Source organism: Oncorhynchus mykiss, chromosome 22, assembly GCF_013265735.2.
Source record: "Oncorhynchus mykiss isolate Arlee chromosome 22, USDA_OmykA_1.1, whole genome shotgun sequence".
In the NCBI taxonomy this organism is placed as follows: domain Eukaryota; kingdom Metazoa; phylum Chordata; class Actinopteri; order Salmoniformes; family Salmonidae; genus Oncorhynchus; species Oncorhynchus mykiss.
Genome location: NC_048586.1, coordinates 51,905,077 through 51,932,576, shown reverse-complemented (window position 1 = coordinate 51,932,576; position 27,500 = coordinate 51,905,077). Strand labels below are relative to the sequence as shown.

At 42.5% G+C, this 27,500-nt stretch overlaps 3 protein-coding genes across 3 annotated transcripts in view; 1 reads left to right on the top strand and 2 right to left on the bottom strand.

The window, feature by feature from the left end:
* The window catches only part of ehhadh (enoyl-CoA, hydratase/3-hydroxyacyl CoA dehydrogenase), a 24,759-nt gene extending 10,406 nt beyond the window's left edge, over positions 1-14,353 (bottom strand). Inside the window, exons 1-5 of the mRNA XM_036959524.1 lie at positions 14,021-14,353; positions 12,926-13,029; positions 11,566-11,735; positions 5,620-5,731; positions 2,453-2,557 (exon numbers count right to left, since the gene is read on the bottom strand). Of these exons, the coding sequence (XP_036815419.1) occupies positions 2,453-2,557; positions 5,620-5,731; positions 11,566-11,735; positions 12,926-13,029; positions 14,021-14,094 (565 nt within the window). The 5' untranslated portion in view covers positions 14,095-14,353. The remainder of the gene's footprint in view (positions 1-2,452; positions 2,558-5,619; positions 5,732-11,565; positions 11,736-12,925; positions 13,030-14,020) is intronic.
* Positions 14,354-14,432: 79 nt separating this feature from the next.
* tmem41aa (transmembrane protein 41aa) lies at positions 14,433-17,669 on the top strand. Its single transcript, XM_021579856.2, has 5 exons — positions 14,433-14,744; positions 15,811-15,961; positions 16,142-16,303; positions 16,618-16,756; positions 16,943-17,669. Exons 1-5 carry the CDS (start codon positions 14,572-14,574, stop codon positions 17,158-17,160), a joined length of 843 nt encoding a protein of 280 aa, XP_021435531.1. The 5' UTR covers positions 14,433-14,571; the 3' UTR covers positions 17,161-17,669.
* A 7,881-nt stretch (positions 17,670-25,550) lies between these two features.
* Positions 25,551-27,500, bottom strand: part of LOC118943601 (high choriolytic enzyme 1-like) — an 8,678-nt gene continuing 6,728 nt past the window's right edge. The window contains exons 8-9 of the mRNA XM_036959092.1: positions 27,095-27,500; positions 25,551-25,630 (exon numbers count right to left, since the gene is read on the bottom strand). The exon at positions 27,095-27,500 is cut by the window's right edge and continues 65 nt beyond it. Of these exons, the coding sequence (XP_036814987.1) occupies positions 25,551-25,630; positions 27,095-27,500 (486 nt within the window). The remainder of the gene's footprint in view (positions 25,631-27,094) is intronic.

Sequence of the window (27,500 nt, the reverse complement as noted above, 5' to 3'; positions counted from 1 at the left end):
AGCTTCACATCAACATGTCTCTCCTACTCTAAAGCTTCACATCAACATGTCTCTCCTATTCTAAAGCTTCACATCAACATGTCTCTCCTATTCTAAAGCTTCACATCAACATGTCTCTCCTATTCTAAAGCTCCACATCAACATGTCTCTCCTATTCTAAAGCTTCACATCAACATGTCTCTCCTATTCTAAAGCTCCACATCAACATGTCTCTCCTATTCTAAAGCTTCACATCAACATGTCTCTCCTATTCTAAAGCTTCACATCAACATGTCTCTCCTATTCTAAAGCTTCACATCAACATGTCTCTCCTATTCTAAAGCTTCACATCAACATGTCTCTCCTATTCTAAAGCTTCACATCAACATGTCTCTCCTATTCTAAAGCTTCACATCAACATGTCTCTCCTATTCTAAAGCTTCACATCAACATGTCTCTCCTATTCTAAAGCTTCACATCAACATGTCTCTCCTATTCTAAAGCTTCACATCAACATGTCTCTCCTATTCTAAAGCTTCACATCAACATGTCTCTCCTATTCTAAAGCTCCACATCAACATGTCTCTCCTATTCTAAAGCTTCACATCAACATGTCTCTCCTAATCTAAAGCTTCACATCAACATGTCTCTCCTATTCTAAAGCTCCACATCAACATGTCTCTCCTATTCTAAAGCTTCACATCAACATGTCTCTCCTATTCTAAAGCTCCACATCAACATGTCTCTCCTAATCTAAAGCTTCACATCAACATGTCTCTCCTATTCTAAAGCTTCACACTTCTCTGTCTGCCTTAATTATCATGAGTTATATTATTTCTTCCCATGAAGACATTTTCTCCCCCATCTGAATATTTGCAAAACTGTGTGATGGGCCATACCGACTGTCATCAGTGTGATGGGCCATACAGACTGTCATCAGTGTGATGGGCCATACCGACTGTCATCAGTGTGATGGGCCATACCGACTGTCATCAGTGTGATGGGCCATACCGACTGTCATCAGCGTGATGGGCCATACCGACTGTCATCAGCGTGATGGGCCATACCGACTGTCATCAGCGTGATGGGCCATACCGACTGTCATCAGCGTGATGGGCCATACCGACTGTCATCAGCGTGATGGGCCATACAGACTGTCATCAGCGTGATGGGCCATACAGACTGTCATCAGTGTGATGGGCCATACAGACTGTCATCAGCGTGATGGGCCATACCGACTGTCATCAGCGTGATGGGCCATACCGACTGTCATCAGCGTGATGGGCCATACCGACTGTCATCAGCGTGATGGGCCATACCGACTGTCATCAGCGTGATGGGCCATACCGACTGTCATCAGCGTGATGGGCCATACCGACTGTCATCAGCGTGATGGGCCTTACAGACTGTCATCAGCGTGATGGGCAATACTGACTGTCACCAGTGTGATGGGCCATACTGACTGTCATCAGTGTGATGGGCCATACCGACTGTCATCAGTGTGATGGGCCATACCGACTGTCATCAGCGTGATGGGCCACACCGACTGTCATCAGCGTGGAGGAAACTAGGGGAAAGTACCAACCAGCCGTGGAGGAAACTAGGGGAAAGTACCAACCAGCCGTGGAGGAAACTAGGGGAAGTACCAACCAGCCGTGGAGGAAACTAGGGGAAAGTACCAACCAGCCGTGGAGGAAACTAGGGGAAAGTACCAACCAGCCGTGTAGGAAACTAGGGGAAGTACCAACCAGCCGTGGAGGAAACTAGGGGAAGTACCAACCAGCCGTGGAGGAAACTAGGGGAAAGTACCAACCAGCCGTGGAGGAAACTAGGGGAAGTACCAACCAGCCGTGGAGGAAACTAGGGGAAAGTACCAACCAGCCGTGGAGGAAACTAGGGGAAAGTACCAACCAGCCGTGGAGGAAACTAGGGGAAAGTACCAACCAGCCGTGGAGGAAACTAGGGGAAAGTACCAACCAGCCGTGGAGGAAACTAGGGGAAAGTACCAACCAGCCGTGGAGGAAACTAGGGGAAAGTACCAACCAGCCGTGAAGGAAACTAGGGGAAAGTACCAACCAGCCGTGGAGGAAACTAGGGGAAAGTGCCAACCAGCCGCGGAGGAAACTAGGGGAAACTACTTCGAGTCTTCTTGGGTATGACACTACAAGCTTGGCACACCTGTATTTGGGGAGTTTCTCACAATATTATTTTCACCCTTCTAAATAACACATCACATCTGACTATCAAACATTGATCTATTTTCCTAAATGGTTTTAGCTGTGAAAAGGTCACTAATAGAAAACAGAAAGGTGTCAATGTATTTTTCCGCATATCCTTTATGAATTTAAAAGTAATCCAAGAAGTTATCTAGTTTTTCAAAATTATATGATCACAATATTTTAGCTAGTAACGGATTACAATTACATCCGTTATTCCCGAATCATCATGATGTCATCATGTCAGCAACTCCTACCTGCAACTCTCCGGACAAACTCCACGGCCTGGTCCACAACGTTGTTATCAGTAACCTGATCTAGGATCCCCAGCTTCAGGGCCTCAGCAGCAGAGATATGGCGACCTGGGAAGTATACAACAGTCTGCGTTCAGCAGCCCAATTTTCATCTTTTTTACACTGATTGGACTTTTGTCCAATCACATTTGATATTTTCTCATTACATATTTTCAGATACACAGGGCATTTTGAAAGTATTCAGACCCCTTGACTTTTTCTACATTTTGTTACCTTACAGCCTTATTCTAAATTGTTTTTTCTACCCCTCAATCTACACACAATACCCCATAATGACATAAAAATACCCCATAATGACATCACAATACCCCATAATGACATCACAATACCCATTAATGACAACACAATACCCATTAATGACAACATAATACCCCATAATGACAACACAATACCCATAATGACATCCCAATACCCCATAATGACATCCCAATACCCCATAATGACATCCCAATACCCCATAAGGACAACACAATACCCCATAAGGACATCACAATACCCCATAATGACAACACAATACCACACAATCCCAATACCCCATAATGACAACACAATACCCCATAATAACATCACAATACCCCATAATGACATCACAATACCCCATAATGACATCACAATAATGGCATTTTGAAAGTATTCAGACCCCTTGACTTTTTCTACATTTTGTTACCTTACAGCCTTATTCTAAATTGTTGTTTTACCCCTCAATCTACACACAATACCCCATAATGACATCACAATACCCCATAATGACATCACAATACCCCCTAATGACATCACAATACCCCCTAATGACATCACAATACCCCATAATGACATCACAATACCCCATAATGACATCACAATACCCCATAATGACATCACAATACCCCATAATGACATCACAATACCCCATAATGACATCACAATACCCCATAATGACATCACAATAACACATTTGTATTTGTATTCCATGTAATGGACATACACAAAATAGTCCAAATTGGTGAAGTGAAGAAGAAAAAAAAAAAAAAAAAAAAAAAAAAACTTGTTTAAAAAAATGTAAAATGTAGCATTTTGGCCATCAAGGAAAACGCTATGTCTGGCGCAAACCCAACAACTCTCATCACCCAGAGAACACCATCATGTTGTGGGGATGTTTTCATTGACAGGGACTTGGAAACTGGTCAGAATTAAAGGAATGATGGATGCCGCTAAATACAGGGAAATTCTTCAGTTTTTCAGTCTTCCAGAGATTTGAGACTGGGACGGAGGTTCACCTTCCAGCAGGACAATGACCCTAAGCATACTGCTAAAGCAACACTCGAGTGGTTTAAGGGGAAACATTTAAATGTCTTGGAATGGCCTTGTCAAAGCCCAGACCTCAATCCAATTGAGAATCTGTGGTATGACTTAAAGATTGCTGTACACCAGCTGAACCCATCCGACTTGAAGGACCTGGAGCAGTTTTGCCTTGAAGAATGGGCAGAAATCCCAGTGTCTAGATGTGCCAAGCTTATAAAGACATACCCCAAGATACTTGCAGCTGTAGTTGCTGCAAAAGGTGGCTCGACAAAGTATTGACTTTTGGGGGCTGAATAGTTACGCACGCTCAAGTTCAGTTTTTTGGTCTTACTTCCTGTCTGTTTCACAATTAAAAATATTTTGCATCTTCAAAGTGGTAGGCACGTTGTGTAAATCAAATGATACAAACCCCCCCAAAATCCATTTTAATTCCAAGTTGTAAGGCAACAAAATAGGAAAAATTACAAGGGGGGTAAATACTTTCGCAAGCCTTTCCAAATCATGTCCAATCAATTGAATTTAACACAAGGATGATCAATGGAAACAGGATGCACCGGAGCTCAATTTTGAGTCTCATAGCAAAGGGCCTGAATACTTATGTAAATAAGGCATTTCTGTTTTTTATTTTTAATACATTTGCAAAAAAAACAACAACATTTATTTGCTTTGGCATTATGGGGTATCACGTGTAGATTTATGAGGGAAAACATTTATTTAACAGATTTAATAATAAGGTTGTAACGTAACAAAATGTGGAAAAAGTCAAAGGGTCTGAATACTTTCCGAATGCAGTGTATCTACAAAAGTATGTCGACACCCTTCACATTAGACAAACATTGGCAGTAGAATGGCCTTACTGAAGAGCTCAGTGACTTTCAATGTGGCAGCGTCATAGGATGCCAGGTTTCCACAACAAGTCAGTTCGTCAAATTTCTGCCCCGGTCAACTGTAAGTGCTGTTATTGTGAAGTGGAAACATCTAGGAGCAACACTGTCTCAGCCGCGAAGTGATAGGCCACACAAGCTCACAGAACGGGACCGCCAAGTGCTAAAGCGCATAAAAATTGTCTGTCCTCGGATGCAACATTCACTACCGAGTTCCAAACTGCCTCTGGAAGTAACGTCAGCACAAGAACTGTTTGCCGGGAGTTTCATAAAACGGGTTTCCATGGCCGAGCAGCCGCACACAAGCCTAAGATCACCATGCGCAATGCCAAGCGTCGGCTGGAGTGGTGTAAAGCTCGCTGGACTCTGGAGCAGTGAAAACGTGTTCTCTGGAATGATGAATCACGCTTCACCATCTGGCAGTCCAACGAACAAATCTGGCTTTTGCAGATGCCGGGAGAACACTACCTGCCCCAATGCATAACACCAATGATTTTGGAAATGTTTGATGAGCAGTTATCCACATAATTTTTTCACTTATACTACATGACCAAAAGTATCAAAATTGGGCAGTCATAGGGTCTTATTTTACAGCCCTGGCCCTAATTCAGTATTTTAAGGAATTCATCTTGCTTTAGGGTAAGTGTAAGAAACAATTGTCAGAAAACTTGTAGTGACTATGGTTTCATTGACAAGCATTAGGATTTGATTTGATTTAACAGCATGGCTGACTGCTCAAAAGGTACAATGCTGACCCCTGCTGGAGACATGGACAAAGTACGCCTCCGGCGGCATCCTTTTAAGCAATAAATACCGTAAGCATTTTATGTAAAACAATGCTAATGATATATTACGAATACAAACTGAACCCATAATGCATCTGTACATTGACTTGTGCTAAGACATTTCCAGCGAGAGGAAAAAAGGATGAGTCATGTGGTCTACCTGTAGTGATGAGGTCCAGGGCTGCTGTTAACCCTATGAGTCTGGGTAGACGTTGTGACCCTCCTGCGCCTGGCAGCAGACCCAGGGTCACCTCTGGAAGTCCTAGAAGGGCCTGAAAACAGTTAGAAGTTATTACGTTGAATAATAATAACACATAGGATTTAAAATGTCTTTCAAAAAACCCAAGGATAATGTACAGCAAGGAACATAAAACCAAACAAGAACAAAACAATAGAATGACAATAGAAATAAAAGCTCCATACACTGTTTGGTCAATAGTATGTGGACACCCCTTCAAATTAGTGGATTCAGCTGTGTCAGTCACACTTGTTGCTGACACGTGTGTAAAACACAGCCATGCAATCTCCATAGACAAACATTGGGAGTGGAATGGCCTCACTGACGAGTTCAGTGACTTTCAACGTGGCACCGTCATAGGATGCCACCTTTCCAACAAGTCAGTTAATCAAATTTCTGCCCCGGTCAACTGTAAGTACTGTTATTGTGAAGTGGAAACGTGTAGGAGCAACAACGGCTCAAGCCGTCAAGTGGAGTGATGATCCACGCTTCACTATCTGTCAGTCCGACGGATAAATCTGGGTTGGGCAGATGCCAGGATAAAGCTTCCTGCCCCAATGCCTAGTGCCAACTGTACATTTGTAGATTTGGTGGTGGAGGAATAATGGTCTGGGGCTGTTTTTCAGGTTGTTTTTCACAGGTCCCTTAGTTCCAGTGAAGGGAAATATTAACGCTACAATGACATTCTAGATTATTCTGTCCTTCTAACCTTGTGGCAACAGTTTGGGAAAGGCCCTTTCCTGTTTCAGCATGACAATGCTGCACAAAGAGAGGTCCATACAGAAATGGTTTTCGAGATCGGTGTGGAAGAACTTGACTGGCCTGCACAGAGCCCTGACCTCAACCCCATCAAACACCTTTGGGATGAATTGAAAACACCGACTGTGAGCCAAGCCTAATTGCCCAACATCAGTGCCCAACCTCACTAAATGCTGTTGTGGCTGAATGGAAGCAACTCCACGCAATCAACCACACATAGGATTTAAAATGCTTTGTTGTGTTGTCTGCAAACTTAATGATGGAGTTGGAGTCGTGCCTGGCCATGCAGTCGTGGGTGAACAGGGAGTACAGGAGGGGGCTGAGCACGCACCCCTGGGGGGGCCCCAGTGTTAAGGATCAGTGTGGCAGATGTGTTGCTACCTACCCTCACCACCTGGGGGCGGCCCGTCAGGAAGTCCAGGATCCAGTTGCAGAGGGAGGTGTTTAGTCCCAGGGTCATTAGCTTAGTGATGAGCTTTGAGGGTACTATGGTGTTGAACGCTGAGCTGTAGTCAATGAATAGCATTCTCACATAAGTGTTCCTTTTGTCCAGGTGGATAAAGGGCAGTGTGGAGTGCAATAGAGATTGCATCATCTGTGGATCTGTTTGGGCAGTATGCAAATTGGAGTGGGTCTAGGGTTTCTGGGATAATGGTGTTGGCAACGGACGTGAGGGCTACGGGTCTGTAGTCATTTAGGCAGGTTGCCTTTGTGTTCTTGGGCACAGGGACTATGGTGGTCTGCTTGAAACATGTTGGTTTTACAGACTCAATCGGGGACATGTTGAAAATGTCAGTGACAACCCCTGCCAGTTGGTCAGCACATGCACAGTGCACGTCCTGGTAATCCGTCTGGCGTGCTTCCTGCTTTAATGTTTGCTAGTAAGCAGGAATCAGGAGGATAGAGTTGTGGTTGAATATATCAAATGGAGGGCGAGGGAGAGCTCTGTGTGTGGAGTAAAGGTGATCTCAATTTTTTTTCCCTCTGGTTGCACATTTAACATGTTGATAGAAATTTGGAAGAACTGATTTAAGTTTCCCTGCATTAAAGTCTCCGGCCGATAGGAGCGCCGCCTCTGTGTGAGTGGTTTCCTGTTTGCTAATTTCCTTACACAGTTGACTGAGTGAGGTCTTAGTGCCAGCATCTGTCTGTGGTGGTAAATAAACAGCCATGAAAAGTATAGCTGAGAACTCTCTTGGCAAATAGTCTGGTCTATAGTTTATCATAAGATACTCTACTTCAGGCGAGCAAAATCTAGAGACTTCCTTAGATTTCGTGCACCAGCTGTTGTTTACAAATATGCACAGACCCCCCCCCCCTCATCTTAGTGTGCTGTTCTATCCTGCCGGTGCAGCGTGTATGCCGCTAGCTGAATATCCATGTCGTCATTCAGCCACGATTCCATGAAACATAGGATATTACAGTTTTTGATGTCCCGTTGGTAGGATATTCATGATCGCACCTTGTCTAGTTTATTGTCCAATGATTGCACATTGGCGAGTAGTATTGACGGTAACGGCAGCTTTCCCACTCGCCTTCTGCTCGCCTTCTGCGGGTCCGGACGAGGCATCCCGCTCTGTGTCCCCTGTACCTGCGCCACTTCCTCTTGCAAAATAACGGGGAGTGTTTGGAGAATGTCCTGTACGCACAGGACATTCTCCAAACACTCCCCACGCTTGTTGAAGAAAAAATCTTTGTCTAATCCGCGGTGAGTGATCGCTGTCGCTGTCCTGATATCCAGAAGCTCTTTGTGTAATCCGAGGTGAGTGATCGCTGTCCTGATATCCAGAAACTCTTTGTGTAATCCGAGGTGAGTGATCGCTGTCCTGATTTCCAGAAGCTCTTTGTCTAATCCGAGGTGAGTGATTGCTGTCCTGATTTCCAGAAGCTCTTTGTCTAATCCGAGGTGAGTGATCGCTGTCCTGATTTCCAGAAGCTCTTTGTCTAATCCGAGGTGAGTGATTGCTGTCCTGATTTCCAGAAGCTCTTTGTGTAATCCGAGGTGAGTGATTGCTGTCCTGATTTCCAGAAGCTCTGTTTTGCCGTAAAATACGGTTGCCAGAAACATTATGTACAAAATAAATTACAAATAACGCAAAAAACCCACATAGTAGCACAATTGGTTGGGCGCCCGTAAAACTGCTGCCATTTCTTCCGGCGCCATTTTAACATTCCAGAGAACACTGTCAGTCAGTCAGACCTGTTAGGTAATTATTTTTCAGAGTAAATAACTCACGAACACTAGAGAAGCTTTAACCAAGTTTAAATCTTCCCAAAGGTTCTGTAATTAGACAGCAAAACATTTCTCACATCCCAGTTATATACATTTTACTTAACATATAACTCTATTCCACAGTACTACATGGAACTCTATTCCACAGTACTACATGGAACTCTATTCCACAGTACTACATGGAACTCTATTCCACAGTACTACATGGAACTCTATTCCACATCAGGTAACTGAAGCAGCAGTAGAATCACATTTAAAAAGCAGGTAAAAAATACACCTGATGGAACAGTGGGGACTGTGAAGAGACACACAGACGCTAGCACACACACACATACATTCTATTATACAGTTTGTATTTTAGATATGTATGTTTATGATGTACTGTTTAATCTTTAGTTTTATATGTAATCCCTAGTTAAATAACGGTTAAATAAACGGAAGAGTAGCTGCTGCCTTGACAGGAACTAATGGGGATCCATAATAAACCCCAGGAAGAGTAGCTGCTGTCTTGGCAGGAACTAATGGGGATCCATAATAAACCCCAGGAAGAGTAGCTGATGCCTTGACAGGAACTAATGGGGATCCATAATAAACCCCAGGAAGAGTAGCTGCTGCCTTGGCAGGAACTAATGGGGATCCATAATAAACCCCAGGAAGAGTAGCTGCTGCCTTGGCAGGAACTAATGGGGATCCATAATAAACCCCAGGAAGAGTAGCTGCTGCCTTGGCAGGAACTAATGGGGATCCATAATAAACCCCAGGAAGAGTAGCTGCTGCCTTGGCAGGAACTAATGGGGATCCATAACAAACCCCAGGAAGAGTAGCTGCTGCCTTGGCAGGAACTAATGGGGATCCATAATAAACCCCAGGAAGAGTAGCTGCTGCCTTGGCAGGAACTAATGGGGATCCATAATAAACCCCAGGAAGAGTAGCTGCCACCTTGGCAGGAACTAATGGGGATCCATAATAAACCCCAGGAAGAGTAGCTGCTGCTTTGGCAGGAACTAATGGGGATCCATAATAAACCCCAGGAAAAGTAGCTGCTGTCTTGGCAGGAACTAATGGGGATCCATAATAAACCCCAGGAAGAGTAGCTGCTGCCTTGGCAGGAACTAATGGGGATCCATAATAAACCCCGGGAAGAGTAGCTGATGCCTTGACAGGAACTAATGGGGATCCATAATAAACCCCGGGAAGAGTAGCTGATGCCTTGACAGGAACTAATGGGGATCCATAATAAACCCCAGGAAGAGTAGCTGCTGCCTTGGCAGGAACTAATGGGGATCCATAATAAACCCCAGGAAGAGTAGCTGATGCCTTGACAGGAACTAATGGGGATCCATAATAAACCCCAGGAAGAGTAGCTGCTGCCTTGGCAGGAACTAATGGGGATCCATAATAAACCCCAGGAAGAGTAGCTGCTGCCTTGACAGGAACTAATGGGGATCCATAATAAACCCCAGGAAGAGTAGCTTCTGCCTTGGCAGGAACTAATGGGGATCCATAATAAACCCCAGGAAGAGTAGCTTCTGCCTTGGCAAGAACTAATGGGGATCCATAATAAACCCCAGGAAGAGTAGCTGCTGCCTTGGTAGGAACTAATGGGGATCCATAATAAACCCCAGGAAGAGTAGCTGCTGCCTTGGTAGGAACTAGTGGGGATCCATAATAAACCCCAGGAAGAGTAGCTGCTGCCTTGGTAGGAACTAATGGGGATCCATAATAAACCCCAGGAAGAGTAGCTGCTGCCTTGGCAGGAACTAATGGGGATCCATAATAAACCCCAGGAAGAGTAGCTGCTGCCTTGGCAGGAACTAATGGGGATCCATAATAAACCCAGGGAAGAGTTGCTGCTGCCTTGACAGGAACTAATGGGGATCCATAATAAACCCCAGGAAGAGTAGCTGCTTCCTTGACAGGAACTAATGGGGATCCATAATAAACCCCAGGAAGAGTAGCTGCTGCCTTGGCAGGAACTAATGGGGATCCATAATAAACCCCAGGAAGAGTAGCTGCTGCCTTGACAGGAACTAATGGGGATCCATAATAAACCCCAGGAAGAGTAACTGCTGCCTTGGCAGGAACTAATGGGGATCCATAATAAACCCCAGGAAGAGTAGCTGCTGCCTTGACAGGAACTAATGGGGATCCATAATAAACCCCAGGAAGAGTAGCTGCTGCCTTGGCAGGAACTAATGGGGATCCATAATAAACCCCAGGAAGAGTAGCTGCTGCCTTGGCAGGAACTAATGGGGATCCATAATAAACCCCAGGAAGAGTAGCTGCCACCTTGGCAGGAACTAATGGGGATCCATAATAAACCCCAGGAAGAGTAGCTGCTGCCTTGGCAGGAACTAATGGGGATCCATAATAAACCCCAGGAAGAGTAACTGCTGCCTTGGCAGGAACTAATGGGGATCCATAATAAACCCCAGGAAGAGTAGCTGCTGCCTTGACAGGAACTAATGGGGATCCATAATAAACCCCAGGAAGAGTAGCTGCTGCCTTGGCAGGAACTAATGGGGATCCATAATAAACCCCAGGAAGAGTAGCTGCTGCCTTGGCAGGAACTAATGGGATCCATAATAAACCCCAGGAAGAGTAGCTGCTGCCTTGGCAGGAACTAATGGGGATCCATAATAAACCCCAGGAAGAGTAGCTGCTGCCTTGGCAGGAACTAATGGGGATCCATAATAAATACAAATACAGTCAGTCAGTTGGACGTATGATCAGTCAGTCAGTCAAACCTATGATCAAGTCAGGCACTCAGCTGGACGTATGGTCAGTCAGTCAGTCAGTCAGTCAGTCAGGAGGACCTATGATCAGTCAGTCAGTCATTTGGACGTTGATCCCTGAGAGAGAATCATGTAACTAACCTTGGAGTGTGCAATGCGATAGTGGCAGCCCAGTGCTAACTCCAGTCCTCCTCCCAGTGCTACTCCCTCGATGGCTGCCGCCACAGGCTTGTCCACAGCCTCAATAGCATGGATCATGGGCACCAGGGGGGGCCCCAACATCGGCCCCGCAAACTCCCTGATGTCTGCCCCTGGTAGAAACAAGACAAACCTCTGATCGCATTGTACAGTTGTATACCTGAATGATTATGCTTCATAATAAAACAGATTTGAAAGTGAGAAATAGATAAACCTCTATCTAGTGCTGCTGGGAGACAAAGTTTGCATCTCAAATGGTACCTTATTTATATGGTCTATCCCCGTTATGGTTCACTATTGCCTTAACCTTCAGAAACCTACAGTGCATCCCAGACCTCTAGTCTAGACAGACCTACAGTGCATCCCAAACCTCTAGTCTAGACAGACATACGGTGCATCCCAGACCTCTAGTCTAGACAGACCTACAGTGCATCCCAGACCTCTAGTCTAGACAGACCTACAGTGCATCCCAGACCTCTAGTCTAGACAGACCTACGGTGCATCCCAGACCTCTAGTCTAGACAGACCTACAGTGCATCCCAGACCTCTAGTCTAGACAGACATACGGTGCATCCCAGACCTCTAGTCTAGACAGACCTACAGTGCATCCCAGACCTCTAGTCTAGACAGACCTACAGTGCATCCCAGACCTCTAGTCTAGACAGACCTACAGTGCATCCCAGACCTCTAGTCTAGACAGACCTACAGTGCATCCCAGACCTCTAGTCTAGACAGACCTACAGTGCATCCCAGACCTCTAGTCTAGACAGACCTACAGTGCATCCCAGACCTCTAGTCTAGACAGACCTACAGTGCATCCCAGACCTCTAGTCTAGACAGACCTACAGTGCATCCCAGACCTCTAGTCTAGACAGACCTACAGTGCATCCCAGACCTCTAGTCTAGACAGACCTACGGTGGATCCCAGACCTCTAGTCTAGACAGACCTACAGTGCATCCCAGACCTCTAGTCTAGACAGACCTACAGTGCATCCCAGACCTCTAGTCTAGACAGACCTACAGTGCATCCCAGACCTCTAGTCTAGACAGACCTACGGTGCATCCCAAAAGGCTCCCTATTTCCTTAGATAGTGCACTACTGTTGACCAGACAAGTAGTGCACTACTATATATAGGGTGCCAATTGGGATGCAGACAGATCCAGACCTCTAGTCTAGCTTATTCCTATATAGTGCATTACTTTTGATAGGGGCCCTGATCAAAAGCAAAGCACTATACACCACTGAATGGGGTTCCATTTCAAACACAGCCGTATACTGTAGAATCTATAAGGCCATTCTTACCTCCACAGAACTTCCCATTCTGTCCACAGATCACTACAGATGTCACCTTTGGGTCCTTCAGGGCCCTCTGCACCGTATCTACTATGCCCTGTCGCACCGCTGCACTGGGGACACACAGACAGACAGACATAAATCACATCAATATGACACTAAAGGTCCAAAATGCGCAGACAGACAGGTGCAGAATCATGTGAAGTTACAGTATATGTTCCAACTCTTGTTAGAGTTGCGTAAATTCGAATCTGGTATCAGGATAAATATAACAATGAGTCACCGATTTTATACTATGTATTTTTTATTAGCTAAGTAATAAATGGCAAATGCAACTTTCGTATATACGGGCTCACTGTAATACCACGCAGGGCAGAACAGAGAACTGACAAGATGTATGTAAACAGTGTTCTTTATACTGTGATAGACAGTTCCAACCCGTCTGTTGGCCTATCACAGTAGAGACTGGGCGTGGTTTAAACTTGCTCAGCCTATTGCAGGCGCTCAGGCGGGTCCCCGCCTCTTGGCGCTTCTGTTGATAGATGTAACTGTTGCTTGTGAAGAACATCCATGCTCTCATGCTCCATACCGTTATCTCGCACCTGGCTCCTGTTATCTAACAAAAGAACTCGCAACACCCCGCTCTGAATGTGCCCCCCTCCCAACTCATTTAACAGTTCCTGTCTTCATGCTACTTTTCCATCATGAGAAGAAAGGCCCATGGCCCTGACACTTATAACAATGTTTCAAGTCAGCTATGTTGCATGTGTTATGCTTGAAACATTGTTATACATACATCCACACAAGCCAACAGCAGATAATATTCAATCATATATATGGTAATGGCTATAATGTAAAACACAGGATCCAACACTCAATTTACATGATTACATTCTATACTAGCTATACTTTAATAATAATATTAGAATCTTAAGTATAAAGACAAGTATTTTTAACAAGGACATGACAGGTGCAAACGATAAACAACCTGCTTTGGTTGTCACCTTCGTAACACATACGCCTACTAATCGACAGGAACATGTTTATCTACATTTCTACTGCGTGCAATATTATCCTAACCGTACCAAGTTATTTTTAACTCACCTGAGCGCGTTGACAGGTGGATTCTGAAGCGTTATCAGAGCAACGGATCCCGGGAGCCGAGAGTACATGGCCATTATTGTTCTGGAGAAAAGTCACTCCGACTCCTCATATACCATGGTGCGTGCAGCTGATGTTGAACTTTAGAACAAGTGAGGTGGCATGTTGCCATCACCTTTACCACATATCGACTTTAAAAGTGAGTTTGTTGACTTGCTTGAGAAGGAAGTCTTTGGATACTTTTTAATTTCTTCAATACACCTGAAATTTTCCCCAATTAGTGAAAACATAAATTACTACAATATTTACTTTTCACATAGTTTTAACCCTGCGACTCACTGAAAGTGCTAAATGTGTTTAGAATGGTAATAACAATATGACCCCATGTTGTTCAATGACACAAACGTAGCGTTGATAACGGATGTTACGTCACAGCTGTCCGTCTAGGCTCCCCATTTTCCTCTTCGGTCCAGCGCTTATTGTCGTCCCCCTTCTGTCTCACCCGATACTTGGTTCCTGTATTGCATGTAGACTAACTAGCTTCTTCTTTAACTATGCGGTCAATTGTGGGTTTAATTGTTGTAATTACCGCCGCTACTTTCTATCTGTATATTCTGTCTTCTTACCTTCCGACCGGACCGCGACAACTCCCACCCAAAGCGACGGAGAACGAAGAAACGTCTGACATCGACACTAACAAGGACAGTGGGGAATTCAAAGAACACAGGTAACTATGTAGACTACAGTATATTGCTCGGACTCGTACTTGTGTAATCGTATAGCTTCCGTCCCTACCTGGGCTCGAACCAGGGACCCTCTGCACACATCGACAGCCACCCTCGAAACGCGGCTTTTGTGGAGCGATGGGTAACGATGCTTCGAGGGTGGCTGTTGTCGATGTATGCAGAGGGTCCCTGGTTCGAGCTATACTGTTCCACTGGCTAGAGACTTTTTAAAAAAAATGTATTTAACGAGTTAAGTTAAGAACAAATTCTTATTTTCAATGATGGCCTACCGGGGAACAGTGGGTTAACTGCCTTGTTCAGGGGGCAGAACGACAGATTTCTACCATGTCAGCTCGGGGATTCGAACCTTTCGGTTACTGGCCCAACGCTCTAGATTCACTGAACAAATTTGTTTGGAGAAAGATACACTTAAGACATTAAATAATATCTGCCCCAATATCAAAGTCATTTTCTGTAGTTAGAAACAGAGAAGATAAGCATTCCTGCAACATTATTTTGTTGAAATATAATATAATTAGATCTATGATGAATTAATCTAATTGATTGCATCCATCTTGGCCATTTATAATCAATAAATATAGTAGCTAAAATCTGATTTGGACCAAACTTTTTTATAACAATAAGTATGACACGAGGAATCCAAATAAATAGGCAAAAGCCACCTACAGATATCCCAACCCAATAACAAGTAAATAATATCAGTTCTCCACATCTGACAAGTAGTACATGGAGCTGTGGCTTGTTTCTCCATCATATGTAATAATGTATTCTTAGTCAATTTACTGATGTTATCTTCCCCCTGTTCAAAGGAATTAGTCATTGGAGTTGTTAGGTTTACATCCGAATCCTACATCCAGGTTAAAATACAAATATATACAATTTGAGGTGGAACAACCCTTCATTCATCTTCCCATCATCATACACTGATGAGTACCATGACTCGTATACTGTAGTTCATCTCTCCATCATCATCATCAACCCCAGATCAGACAGGCCCTTGTTCCCCAGCATTCATGATACTATCTGGGTTGTGATCCCTCCGTTCAGGCTGAAGTTCCCCTCAGACCTGGTAGAGCTGAGGGAACTGGCTGAGCTGCTCCAGTTCTACAAGACAGAACACACTGGATACGTTCTGCTTCTCTTCTGTAGCGCCTATCTCTACAAGCAGTCCTTCGCCATTCCTGGCTCCTCCTTCCTGGTACACAGACTCGCACACAGAAAACATGCACAGAAAATATACTCAGAAGCAGAAATTGTAGATAAACATCGTAATATACACATTATAATTATGATTTTTTTTAAAACAACATGTTTGTGGAAATGTTTGTAATCATATAATCAGCTCTGATTGTTTTTGATTCCTCCCTGTCCTCTGCAGAACATTCTAGCAGGTGCTCTGTTTGGCCCATGGCAGGGCTTGGTACTAGCCTGTGTTCTGACCACTGTGGGCTCCACCATGTGTTACCTCCTCTCCCAGGCCTTCGGTAAGCGCTACATCACAAACCTCTTCCCTGGCCAGGTCTCCATGCTGCAGAGGAAGGTATGTAGTATGCAACAATCCCATTCACTGTGTTTTAACAGGTGAAATCCATCCTCCCAAAGTATATTTAGCTGTTGTGAAATGGTTAGCTAGTTAGCGGTGTGATAGTATGTGTTCAATCTGTGACTTCACCTGCTCTGACACCTAGAAGTGGGCTGTTGCTCAGCAAGGGTCATGGCTTTGGTAGAGTGATTGGTAACTTGATCTGTGGGATGCCGACACTGACATTGGTTATATGGCCACTGGGTGGCAGCAGAGTTCATGTATGAGGAGATAGATATTAACCGCTTCTCTTTTGCTGCTCTGGTTCCAAGGTGGAAGAGAACCAGTCCTGTCTGTTCTTCTTCCTCCTCTTCCTCAGGTTCTTCCCCATGACTCCTAACTGGTTCCTCAACATGTCCGCCCCCATCGTCAACATCCCTGTCACATTCTTCTTCTTCTCCGTCTTCATCGGTGAGCAGCAGAAACTGATTCACTCTTTTACTTCATAGTCCCAATGTGTTGTTAATGTAATATTCAGAGACCATCTCTTTATGATCCGTAAGACCATAACAAACTTAGCAATGATTGATGTTGTGTTTCTGTCCCTCTGTGTGTCTCATGTCTCTTTCACTTTCTGTCTTCCTCCCATCCCTCCAGGCCTGATCCCATATAACTTCATCTGTGTCCAGACAGGCTCCATGCTGTCTGAGGTGTCCTCTCTGGATGACCTGTTCTCCTGGGGCAAAGTGCTACAGCTGCTGGGCATAGCCTGTGTGGCTCTGCTCCCCGGGACCCTCATCAGACACTACAGCCAGACACACCTCAAACTGGACGGCCTGGAGGAGAACAATGGAGTCAACAAGAAGACTCAGTGAGGAGCGAACAAGGGTCTCCGCGTCCTGTGGAAATAACAACACATAGAGGATGAAGTTGTAGGATTTGGAGTACCTTGGTATTTTTGGGATAGTCTGTACTCTCCAAGTTCAGCCTCCATTTTGTTGGTAAGACTCTGAGCATCCTGGGTCAGCCTGTACATATTCCTGTCAGTGTTCTGGATACAGGAGAAAACATGATCGAATAGGTTGGGAACTGAGGTTTCCTACAGTAGATGACCTCACAGCAGAAGGGAGATGTGGACGTCTGTGTGTATGTTAAGAGATTGGATGGACTGAGTCTATGTCTGTGTGAAGGTATTTTAAGACATTAGTGTTTTTATGGGTGAAGGGAGGAGACATATTAATTCAAAATCATTGTGTTGATGTTCTTGTTTGATGAAGATACCTTTATTTTTTGGATAGACAACATTCTGTTGTTGGTACTGATACACACGTACCTTTTTGAATAGACAACATTCTGTTGTTGGTACTGATACACACTTACCTTTTTGGATAGACAACATTCTGTTGTTGGTACTGATACACACGTACCTTTTGAAGTGGCCTGTGTTTCTGTTTCAAACAGCAAGCTACCTCAAAGCAGAACAAGATGTCCCGCGAAGACAATTCTAGGGAGGGAAAGGTGAGAGGTGAATGGGTTTTGTATGTTATAACATAGGGAATTGATTGGGTATCTTTTTTTAAAACATATTTTTCTGAATTGTTACACCTGTATTTTCTTGAAACACAATCTTTTTACTAACTGCCTATCAGCGTTAGTGTGATTGAAATTTAAAGGCAATGTTCCCGTGTAAAAATGCATTCACGGTAAATGCTGCATATGTCAGCTCAGTTGGAAATTACCTATACATTTAAGATTGTGCAATCTGTAAGGTTCAGTGATTCAGATTGATTTTCATTAGGACTCTCTTCAGTCACCTTGATTGAATGTAAATACAAGGGTTTCCATTTCTAATTGTCAACAAGTTATCAATTGTGAGGAATGTGAATTAAAAAAAATATTTTGTCACTTTCAAAATGTAAATGTTTTCTGTCTGGATATCTTATTTGTCAATAAAAATAACAGGTGAACAACAACCGGAGTGTTCTGTTGTTATTATTAGATTTATTTAAGGGGTGGATCAGCTTGATAGATTGTTGCTTCCGTCAATGTAATTGTCTGCATCATTTCCAATCCCCCATATATTTTTGTACATTTTTTTCTTTCATATTTGACTTAATTTCCCCGAACTATTACCATAATGGACAACAACTCTTCTACTTCACAGGAGGCTTAATTAATTGAGGAGGACTGGCTCAAGGTAATGACAAGAGATGAATCAAATACATGGTGTCTGTTCCAGACATTATTCTCCCCTCAGCAGCCTCCTGTGTTCTATTTCCAGTTTATTATATATTATATACATTTAACAAATACTTCATGATAGTTCTGTTTTTACCTTGTCAGGGATCCGATCTTGCAACCTTTCGGTTGCTGGCCCATCACTCTAACCCCTAGGCTACCTGCCGCCCCATCTATAGCTGAACACCATCCAGTTTTGATTTCTATTTGCCATGTATTTTTCATCTGTGATGTTTCACAAAAGTTCTGAACCTTTCTATTCTCATAGTTCCTACAGATTGTAAATTAAAGATAAACGTTTTTGCTGAAAGTATTATAGTATGGATCGATTGACTATGACTTTTTAAGTCACCCAGCAGTGCTATCTGCAGAGTTAGCTCCATGTAAATGTTTCAATTTTGCCCCTGATTTGTGGAATAATCTGCAGAGTTGACTGCAGTTAAATGTACTGGTGCCTCTCAGGCAGTTTAAATGACTGATTGAGGACCTTTATGTAGTTGAATGTGATTGATTTCATTAAATGTCAAATAAATTATAGTGCTGATTTTATTGTTTTATACAGGTGTATGTTTTAATATTCTGTTTTTATTGTAATGTGTACAGGGCTCTCTTGTAAAATATATCTTATTCTCAATGTGACTCCCTGTTAAAATAAAGATGTTTTTTTTAAATGCTAAGAAAAAAATGATTCAGGCGTTCCTGAACCTGCGACCAAAAACAAGCAACATATGGACAGTACCAAAACAAATGATATAATGATTCTGTCTCTTCGCAGCAAAATCTGCAAAGCTGGGATGGTTGTATCCCCCATATAAATAACATTATATTGGTTGCAAAAATTTTGTATAATTAAATTGAAAAACTCAAGTTTTGAATCGGTTTGTAAACCAAGTGCCATGGAATTAGTAAATTGAAAATCTTTTCCCAACTATTTTGCAATCTGTGGCACAGATGTAAATGTTTTGTTCAGTATTGGTCTGTTATTACTTATATTTCATTGATATGACTTCATCACAGTCACTACACTTTGAAATGGACCAAAAACAAATTACATCAAATATTAGAATAGAAAAGTGAAAACTCAGAAGAAAAACTTTTTGAAATACATTTTGTATTGCTCTGATCCAGAATGGTCACCAATACTGTTCACTCACATCACAACAACAGCATGGCTGATTGGCTGTTACCAGAAAGAGCTGGGCCAGTCAGCTTGCAGTCCAAGGTTGCATCCCTTAAATGGCACCCTGCTCCCTATATAGTGACCAAAAGTATAAGTATGAGTACTATATATTTTGACCAAAAGTAGTGCACTATGTAGGGAATAGGGTGCTATAAAAGTAGTGCACTATATATAGGAAATAGGGTGCTATAAAAGTAGTGCACTATATAGGGAATAGGGTGCTATAAAAGTAGTGCACTATATAGGGAATAGGGTGCTATAAAAGTAGTGCACTATATAGGGAATAGGGTGCTATAAAAGTAGTGCACTATATAAGGAATAGGGTGCTTATTGAGAACACATTGTACTCCAGTCACTTCCCGTCTGGTTAGCCCAGACCCAGTGGCTCCTGGGAAGGTGGACGACAGAGTTTCTGACCATGAAATTAGAATGATTCCGATTGTAGAATTATTCTGATTCCAATTCTATGGTTCTGACCCTCCCAGCTGAAGGAAGCATGTTCAGTGGAATGAATCCACCTCAACTAGGAAATACAGCACAGACTGATAGTTGTTCTGTCATGCTTCCTTTTGCATCATGTTCTCATCCAGCAATAGAACAGGACAGAAACTCCTTAATGTGGCTTCGTTGACAGATGACTCTAGAATCCTCAGCTGAGCCATGCTACATATTTCAGCTATTTCAGCTATTTTATTAGGATGCACTAATGTCTCTATATAATACTGTACGCTTTCTTACATTTGTTCTGGATTTGTGGACTGTGGAGAGAAAAAACCCTGATGGCATGTCTAGTGGGAGAAGTGTGTGTGTCAGAGCTGTGTGTAAGTTGACTATGCAAACAATTTGGGATTTTCAACACATTGTTTCTTAAAAAAGAAGAAGTGACGCAGTCAGTCTCTCCTCAACTCTTAGCCAAGAGAGACTGGCAGCATAGTGTTAATATCAGCCCTCTGATTACAATGAAGAGCAAAACGTTCCGCTCTGTTCTGGGCCAGCTGCAGTTTCACTAGGTCTTTCCTTGCAGCACTGGACCACATGACTGGACAATAATCAAGATTAGACAAATCTAGAGCCTGCAGGACTTGTTTTGTGGAATGTGGTGTCAAAAAAGCAGAGCATCTCTTTAAAGGACAGACCTCTCTCTATACTACTGAAAGACCTCCCCATCTTTACAACCATGAAACCATGAAATCTATATGTTTTGACCATGACAGTTTACAATCTAAGGTAACGCCAAGTAAATTAGTCTCCTCAACTTGTTCAACAGCCACACCATTCATTACCAGATTCAGTTGAGGTCTAGAACTTGGGGAATGATTTGTACCAAATACAAATGCTCTTAGTTTTAGAGATGTTCAGTGTTAGAGATGTCCACCCATTCAAAAACAGATTGCAACTCTTTGTTAAGGGGTTCAGTGACTTCATTTGCTGTGATACAATGCTCTAAGACACTCACAAACTTTTACAGATGCACAATTGAGAGCATCCTGTCGGGCTGTATCTCCACCTGGTACAGCAACTGCTCCACCCAGAACCGTAAGGCTCTCCAGAGGGTAGTGAGGTCTGCACAACGTATCACCGGGGGCAAACTACCTGCCCTCCAGGACACCTACACCACCCGATGTCACAGGAAGGCCAAAAAGATCATCAAGGACAACAACCACCCGAGCCACTGCCTGTTCACCCCGCTATCATCCAGAAGGCGAGGTCAGTACAGGTGCGTCAAAGCAGGGACCGAGAGACTGAAAAACAGCTTCTATCTCAAGGCCATCAGACTGTTAAACAGCCATCACTAACATTGAGTGGCTGCTGCCAACACACTGACACTGACTCAACTCCAGCCACTTTAATAATAAAAAAATGGATGTAATAAATGTATCACTAGTCACTTTAAACAATGCCACTTCATATAATGTTTACATGCCCTACATTACTCATCTCATATGTAAATACTGTACTCTATACCATCTACTGCATCTCATATGCCGTTATTCCATCCCTTTACATTTGTGTGTATTGGGTAGTTATTGTGGAATTGTTAGATATTACTGCACGGTCGGAACTGGAAACACAAGCATTTCGCTACACTCGCATTAACATCTGCTAACCATGGGTATGTGACCAATAACATTTGATTTGATCTAGTGAAAAGCCTTCCCAGAAGAGTGGAGGATGTTATAGCAGCAATGTTCCTACATCTAGTGGAAAGCCTTCCCAGAAGAGCGGAGGCTGTTATAGCAGCAATGTTCCTACATCTAGTGGAAAGCCTTCCCAGAAGAGTGGAGGTTGTTACAGCAATGTTCCAACATCTAGTGGAAAGCCTTCCCAGAAGAGTGGAGGCTGTTATAGCAGCAATGTTCCAACATCTAGTGGAAAGCCTTCCCAGAAGAGTGGAGGCTGTTATAGCAGCAAAGGGAGGACCAACTCCATATTAATGCCCATGATTTTGGAATGAGATGTTGGACAAGCATGTGTCCACTTACAAAGCAACTGTTTTTTTACATCTCTGTTTCGGCAGTCAAAAAATCATCTGACATTCTAGAATTGAGATGAAATTCTCTTCTAACCAGTGATAATCAAATTATTCTCAGATTCAGTGTGGCCTTTGAATAGTGTTAAACACCCCAAACGTTTGCCCCCTGCTCTATTGATTTCAAATTGATATTGATATCAGTGATTAACAAAACAGAGTTGCATTCAGCTTTCTACATTGGCGACCTACTTGAAGCAAAATGCAACAATCCACAACGTAGCTGTCGATCTTCTACAAGGCGTCATCTAACCAATGATATAGACTGCATTCATCTAACCAATGATATAGACTGCATTCATCTAACCAATGATATAGACTGCATTCATCTAACCAATGATAAACACTGCATTCATCTAACCAATGATATAGACTGCATTCATCTAACCAATGATATAGACTGCATTCATCTAACCAATGATAAACACTGCATTCATCTAACCAATGATATAGACTGCATTCATCTAACCAATGATAAACACTGCATTCATCTAACCAATGATATAGACAGCATTCATCTAACCAATGATATAGACTGCATTCATCTAACCAATGATATAGACTGCATTCATCTAACCAATGATAAACACTGCATTCATCTAACCAATGATATAGACTGCATTCATCTAACCAATGATAAACACTGCATTCATCTAACCAATGATATAGACAGCATTCATCTAACCAATGATATAGACTGCATTCATCTAACCAATGATATAGACTGCATTCATCTAACCAATGATAAACACTGCATTCATCTAACCAATGATATAGACTGCATTCATCTAACCAATGATAAACACTGCATTCATCTAACCAATGATAAACACTGCATTCATCTAACCAATGATAAACACTGCATTCATCTAACCAATGATAAACACTGCATTCATCTAACCAATGATATAGACTGCATTCATCTAACCAATGATAAACACTGCATTCATCTAACCAATGATAAACACTGCATTCAACCAATGATAAACACTGCATTCATCTAACCAATGATAAACACTGCATTCATCTAACCAATGATAAACACTGCATTCATCTAACCAATGATAAACACTGCATTCATCTAACCAATGATAAACACTGCATTCATCTAACCAATGATAAACACTGCATTCATCTAACCAATGATAAACACTGCATTCATCTAACCAATGATATAGACTGCATTCATCTAACCAATGAGATACACTGCATTCATCTAACCAATGATATAGACTGCATTCATCTAACCAATGATATAGACTGCATTAATCTAACCAATGATAAACACTGCATTCATCTAACCAATGAGATACACTGCATTCATCTAACCAATGATATAGACTGCATTCATCTAACCAATGATATAGACTGCATTCATCTAACCAATGATATAGACTGCATTCATCTAACCAATGATATAGACTGCATTCATCTAACCAATGATATAGACTGCATTCATCTAACCAATGATATAGACAGCATTCATCTAACCAATGATATAGACTGCATTCATCTAACCAATGATATAGACTGCATTCATCTAACCAATGATAAACACTGCATTCATCTAACCAATGATATAGACTGCATTCATCTAACCAATGATATAGACTGCATTCATCTAACCAATGATAAACACTGCATTCATCTAACCAATGATATAGACTGCATTCATCTAACCCATGATAAACACTGCATTCATCTAACCAATGATATAGACTGCATTCATCTAACCAATGATATAGACTGCATTCATCTAACCAATGATAAACACTGCATTCATCTAACCAATGATAAACACTGCATTCATCTAACCAATGATAAACACTGCATTCATCTAACCAATGAGATAGACTGCATTCATCTAACCAATGATATAGACTGCATTCATCTAACCAATGATAAACACTGCATTCATCTAACCAATGATATAGACTGCATTCATCTAACCAATGATAAACACTGCATTCATCTAACCAATGATAAACACTGCATTCATCTAACCAATGAGATAGACTGGTTTCATCTAACCAATGATATAGACTGCATTCATCTAACCAATGATATAGACTGCATTCATCCAACCAATGATAAACACTGCATTCATCTAACCAATGAGATAGACTGCATTCATCTAACCAATGATATAGACTGCATTCATCTAACCAATGATATAGACTGCATTCATCTAACCAATGATAAACACTGCATTCATCTAACCAATGATAAACACTGCATTCATCTAACCAATGATATAGACTGCATTCATCTAACCAATGATAAACACTGCATTCATCTAACCAATGATAAACACTGCATTCATCTAACCAATGATATAGACTGCATTCATCTAACCAATGATAAACACTGCATTCATCTAACCAATGATAAACACTGCATTCATCTAACCAATGATAACCACTGCATTCATCTAACCAATGATAAACACTGCATTCATCTAACCAATGATAAACACTGCATTCATCTAACCAATGATAAACACTGCATTCATCTAACCAATGATAAACACTGCATTCATCTAACCAATGATAAACACTGCATTCAACTAACCAATGATATAGACTGCATTCATCTAACCAATGATAAACACTGCATTCATCTAACCAATGATATAGACTGCATTCATCTAACCAATGAGATAGACTGCATTCATCTAACCAATGATATAGACTGCATTCATCTAACCAATGATATAGACTGCATTCATCTAACCAATGATATAGACTGCATTCATCTAACCAATGATAAACACTGCATTCATCTAACCAATGATAAACACTGCATTCATCTAACCAATGATATAGACTGCATTCATCTAACCAATGAGATACACTGCATTCATCTAACCAATGATAAACACTGCATTCATCTAACCAATGATAAACACTGCATTCATCTAACCAATGATATAGACTGCATTCATCTAACCAATGATATAGACTGCATTCATCTAACCAATGATAAACACTGCATTCATCTAACCAATGATAAACACTGCATTCATCTAACCAATGATAAACACTGCATTCATCTAACCAATGATAAACACTGCATTCATCTAACCAATGATATAGACTGCATTCATCTAACCAATGATAAACACTGCATTCATCTAACCAATGATAAACACTGCATTCATCTAACCAATGATATAGACTGCGTTCATCTAACCAATGATATAGACTGCATTCATCTAACCAATGATATAGACTGCATTCATCTAACCAATGATATAGACTGCAGGAGGCAGGAGTCAGCTGGGCCTGGGCTGTGAGGTAGTAGGAGGCAGGATTCAGCTAGGCCTGGGCTGTGAGGTAGGAGGAGGCAGGAGTCAGCTGGGCCTGGGCTGTGAGGGCCTGGGCTGTGAGGGCCTGGGCTGTGAGGTAGGAATGGTCAGTCCTACTGTTCAGTGGCTTTGTGGATTCCATCTAGTGATGGACCTGTACTGTTGCTGCTCGTTTTATGGCACATCAATTACATACTTACTCATGAGATACAGTGCCTTCAGAAAGTATTCAGACCCCTTTACTTTTTCCACATTGTGTTACGTTACAGCCTTATTCTAAAATGCATTAAATGAAGTGTTTTCCTCATCAATCTACACACAATACCCCATAATGACATCACAATACCCCATAATGACATCACAATACCCCATAATGACATCACAATACCCCATAATGACATCACAATACCCCATAATGACATCACAATACCCCATAATGAAAAAGCGAAAACAGGTATTTAGAAATTCTTGCATATGTATTAAATTAAAAAAACAGAAATACCTTATTTACATAAGTATTCAGACCCTTTGCTATGAGACTCGAAATTGAGTTCAGGCGCGTCCTGTTTCCATTGATCATCCTTGAGATGTTTCTACAACTTGATTGGAGTCCACCTGGTGGTAAATTCAATTGATTGGACATGATTTGGAAAAGCCCTAGGAAGAGTCTTGGTGGTTCCAAACTCCATTCCATTTGAGAATGATGGAGACCACTGTGATCTTGGGGACCTTCAATGCTTTACGAAGGCACTTTAAAGGGATTTGGTAGCCAATTATTTTTGCACCTACTAGTTACATTTTCACAGTATTTCATGTAGATTGGCACTTTTATAGTTTAATGTTGAACATGTAATACTTGGTGCTATACATACTGTATTTTATGATTTAAAAAATATACACAAAATCAATGATACAACTGTATTTACTGTTTAAGAAAAAGTGAATAAACATGTCTGCTTTCCTTGTGAGGCAGTATCTGAGACACTAATCTAGTTTAAGCTGCTTAAATAGAGCCAAATAGATAAGGTGCTGGAACGTAACGCGTCTCCTCCTCTCTGGAGTAGCCTCCACTCTCACCACCGAAGACAAGTGGTCAATTAATCAATACTATAAGAAGACTATTCTGATAACCATAGTAGCAGTTGTAGAACAGGATTGATTTATTATTTATAATCGAATGAATTATTTAGATGATGCTACTCTAAAAAACATTCCGGACTAATTTGACTTTACTTCTCTGGGGATTATCTATTCGTGTTACTGAGTATGACAAGATAGCTCATATTGCCTCAATGGCAAAAAGTTATTTCAGACAATTCTTCCCATAATGGTCATTCTGTGGGCCTGCTACCTGTTCCTCACCTACCTGTCCCTCTACCTGTCATTCAATTTCCTGCGCAGCTTACGAAAGGACAGTGGAAAGCAGAAAGTGACCTCAACGATGCGTAGGAAGAGAAGAAGAAGGGGACGAGCACGGCTGTCCACACGAAGAGCCTTCCAACGCAGGAGCACACATTAGCAGCTGAACTGACCTGGGCTCCCAGCTGAACTGACCTGGGCTCCCTGCTGAACTGACCTGGGACCCCAGCTGAACTGACCTGGGCTCCCAGCTGAACTGACCTGGGCTCCCAGCTGAACTGACCTGGGCTCCCTGCTGAACTGACCTGGGCTCCCAGCTGAACTGACCTGGGCTCCCTGCTGAACTGACCTGGGCTCCCAGCTGAACTGACCTGGGCTCCCTGCTGAACTGACCTGGGCTCCCAGCTGAACTGACCTGGGCTCCCTGCTGAACTGACCTGGGCTCCCAGCTGAACTGACCTGGGCTCCCAGCTGAACTGACCCTGGGCTCCCAGCTGAACTGACCTGGGCTCCCAGCTGAACTGACCTGGGCCCCCAGCTGAACTGACCTGGGCTCCCTGCTGAACTGACCTGGGCTCCCAGCTGAACTGACCTGGGCTCC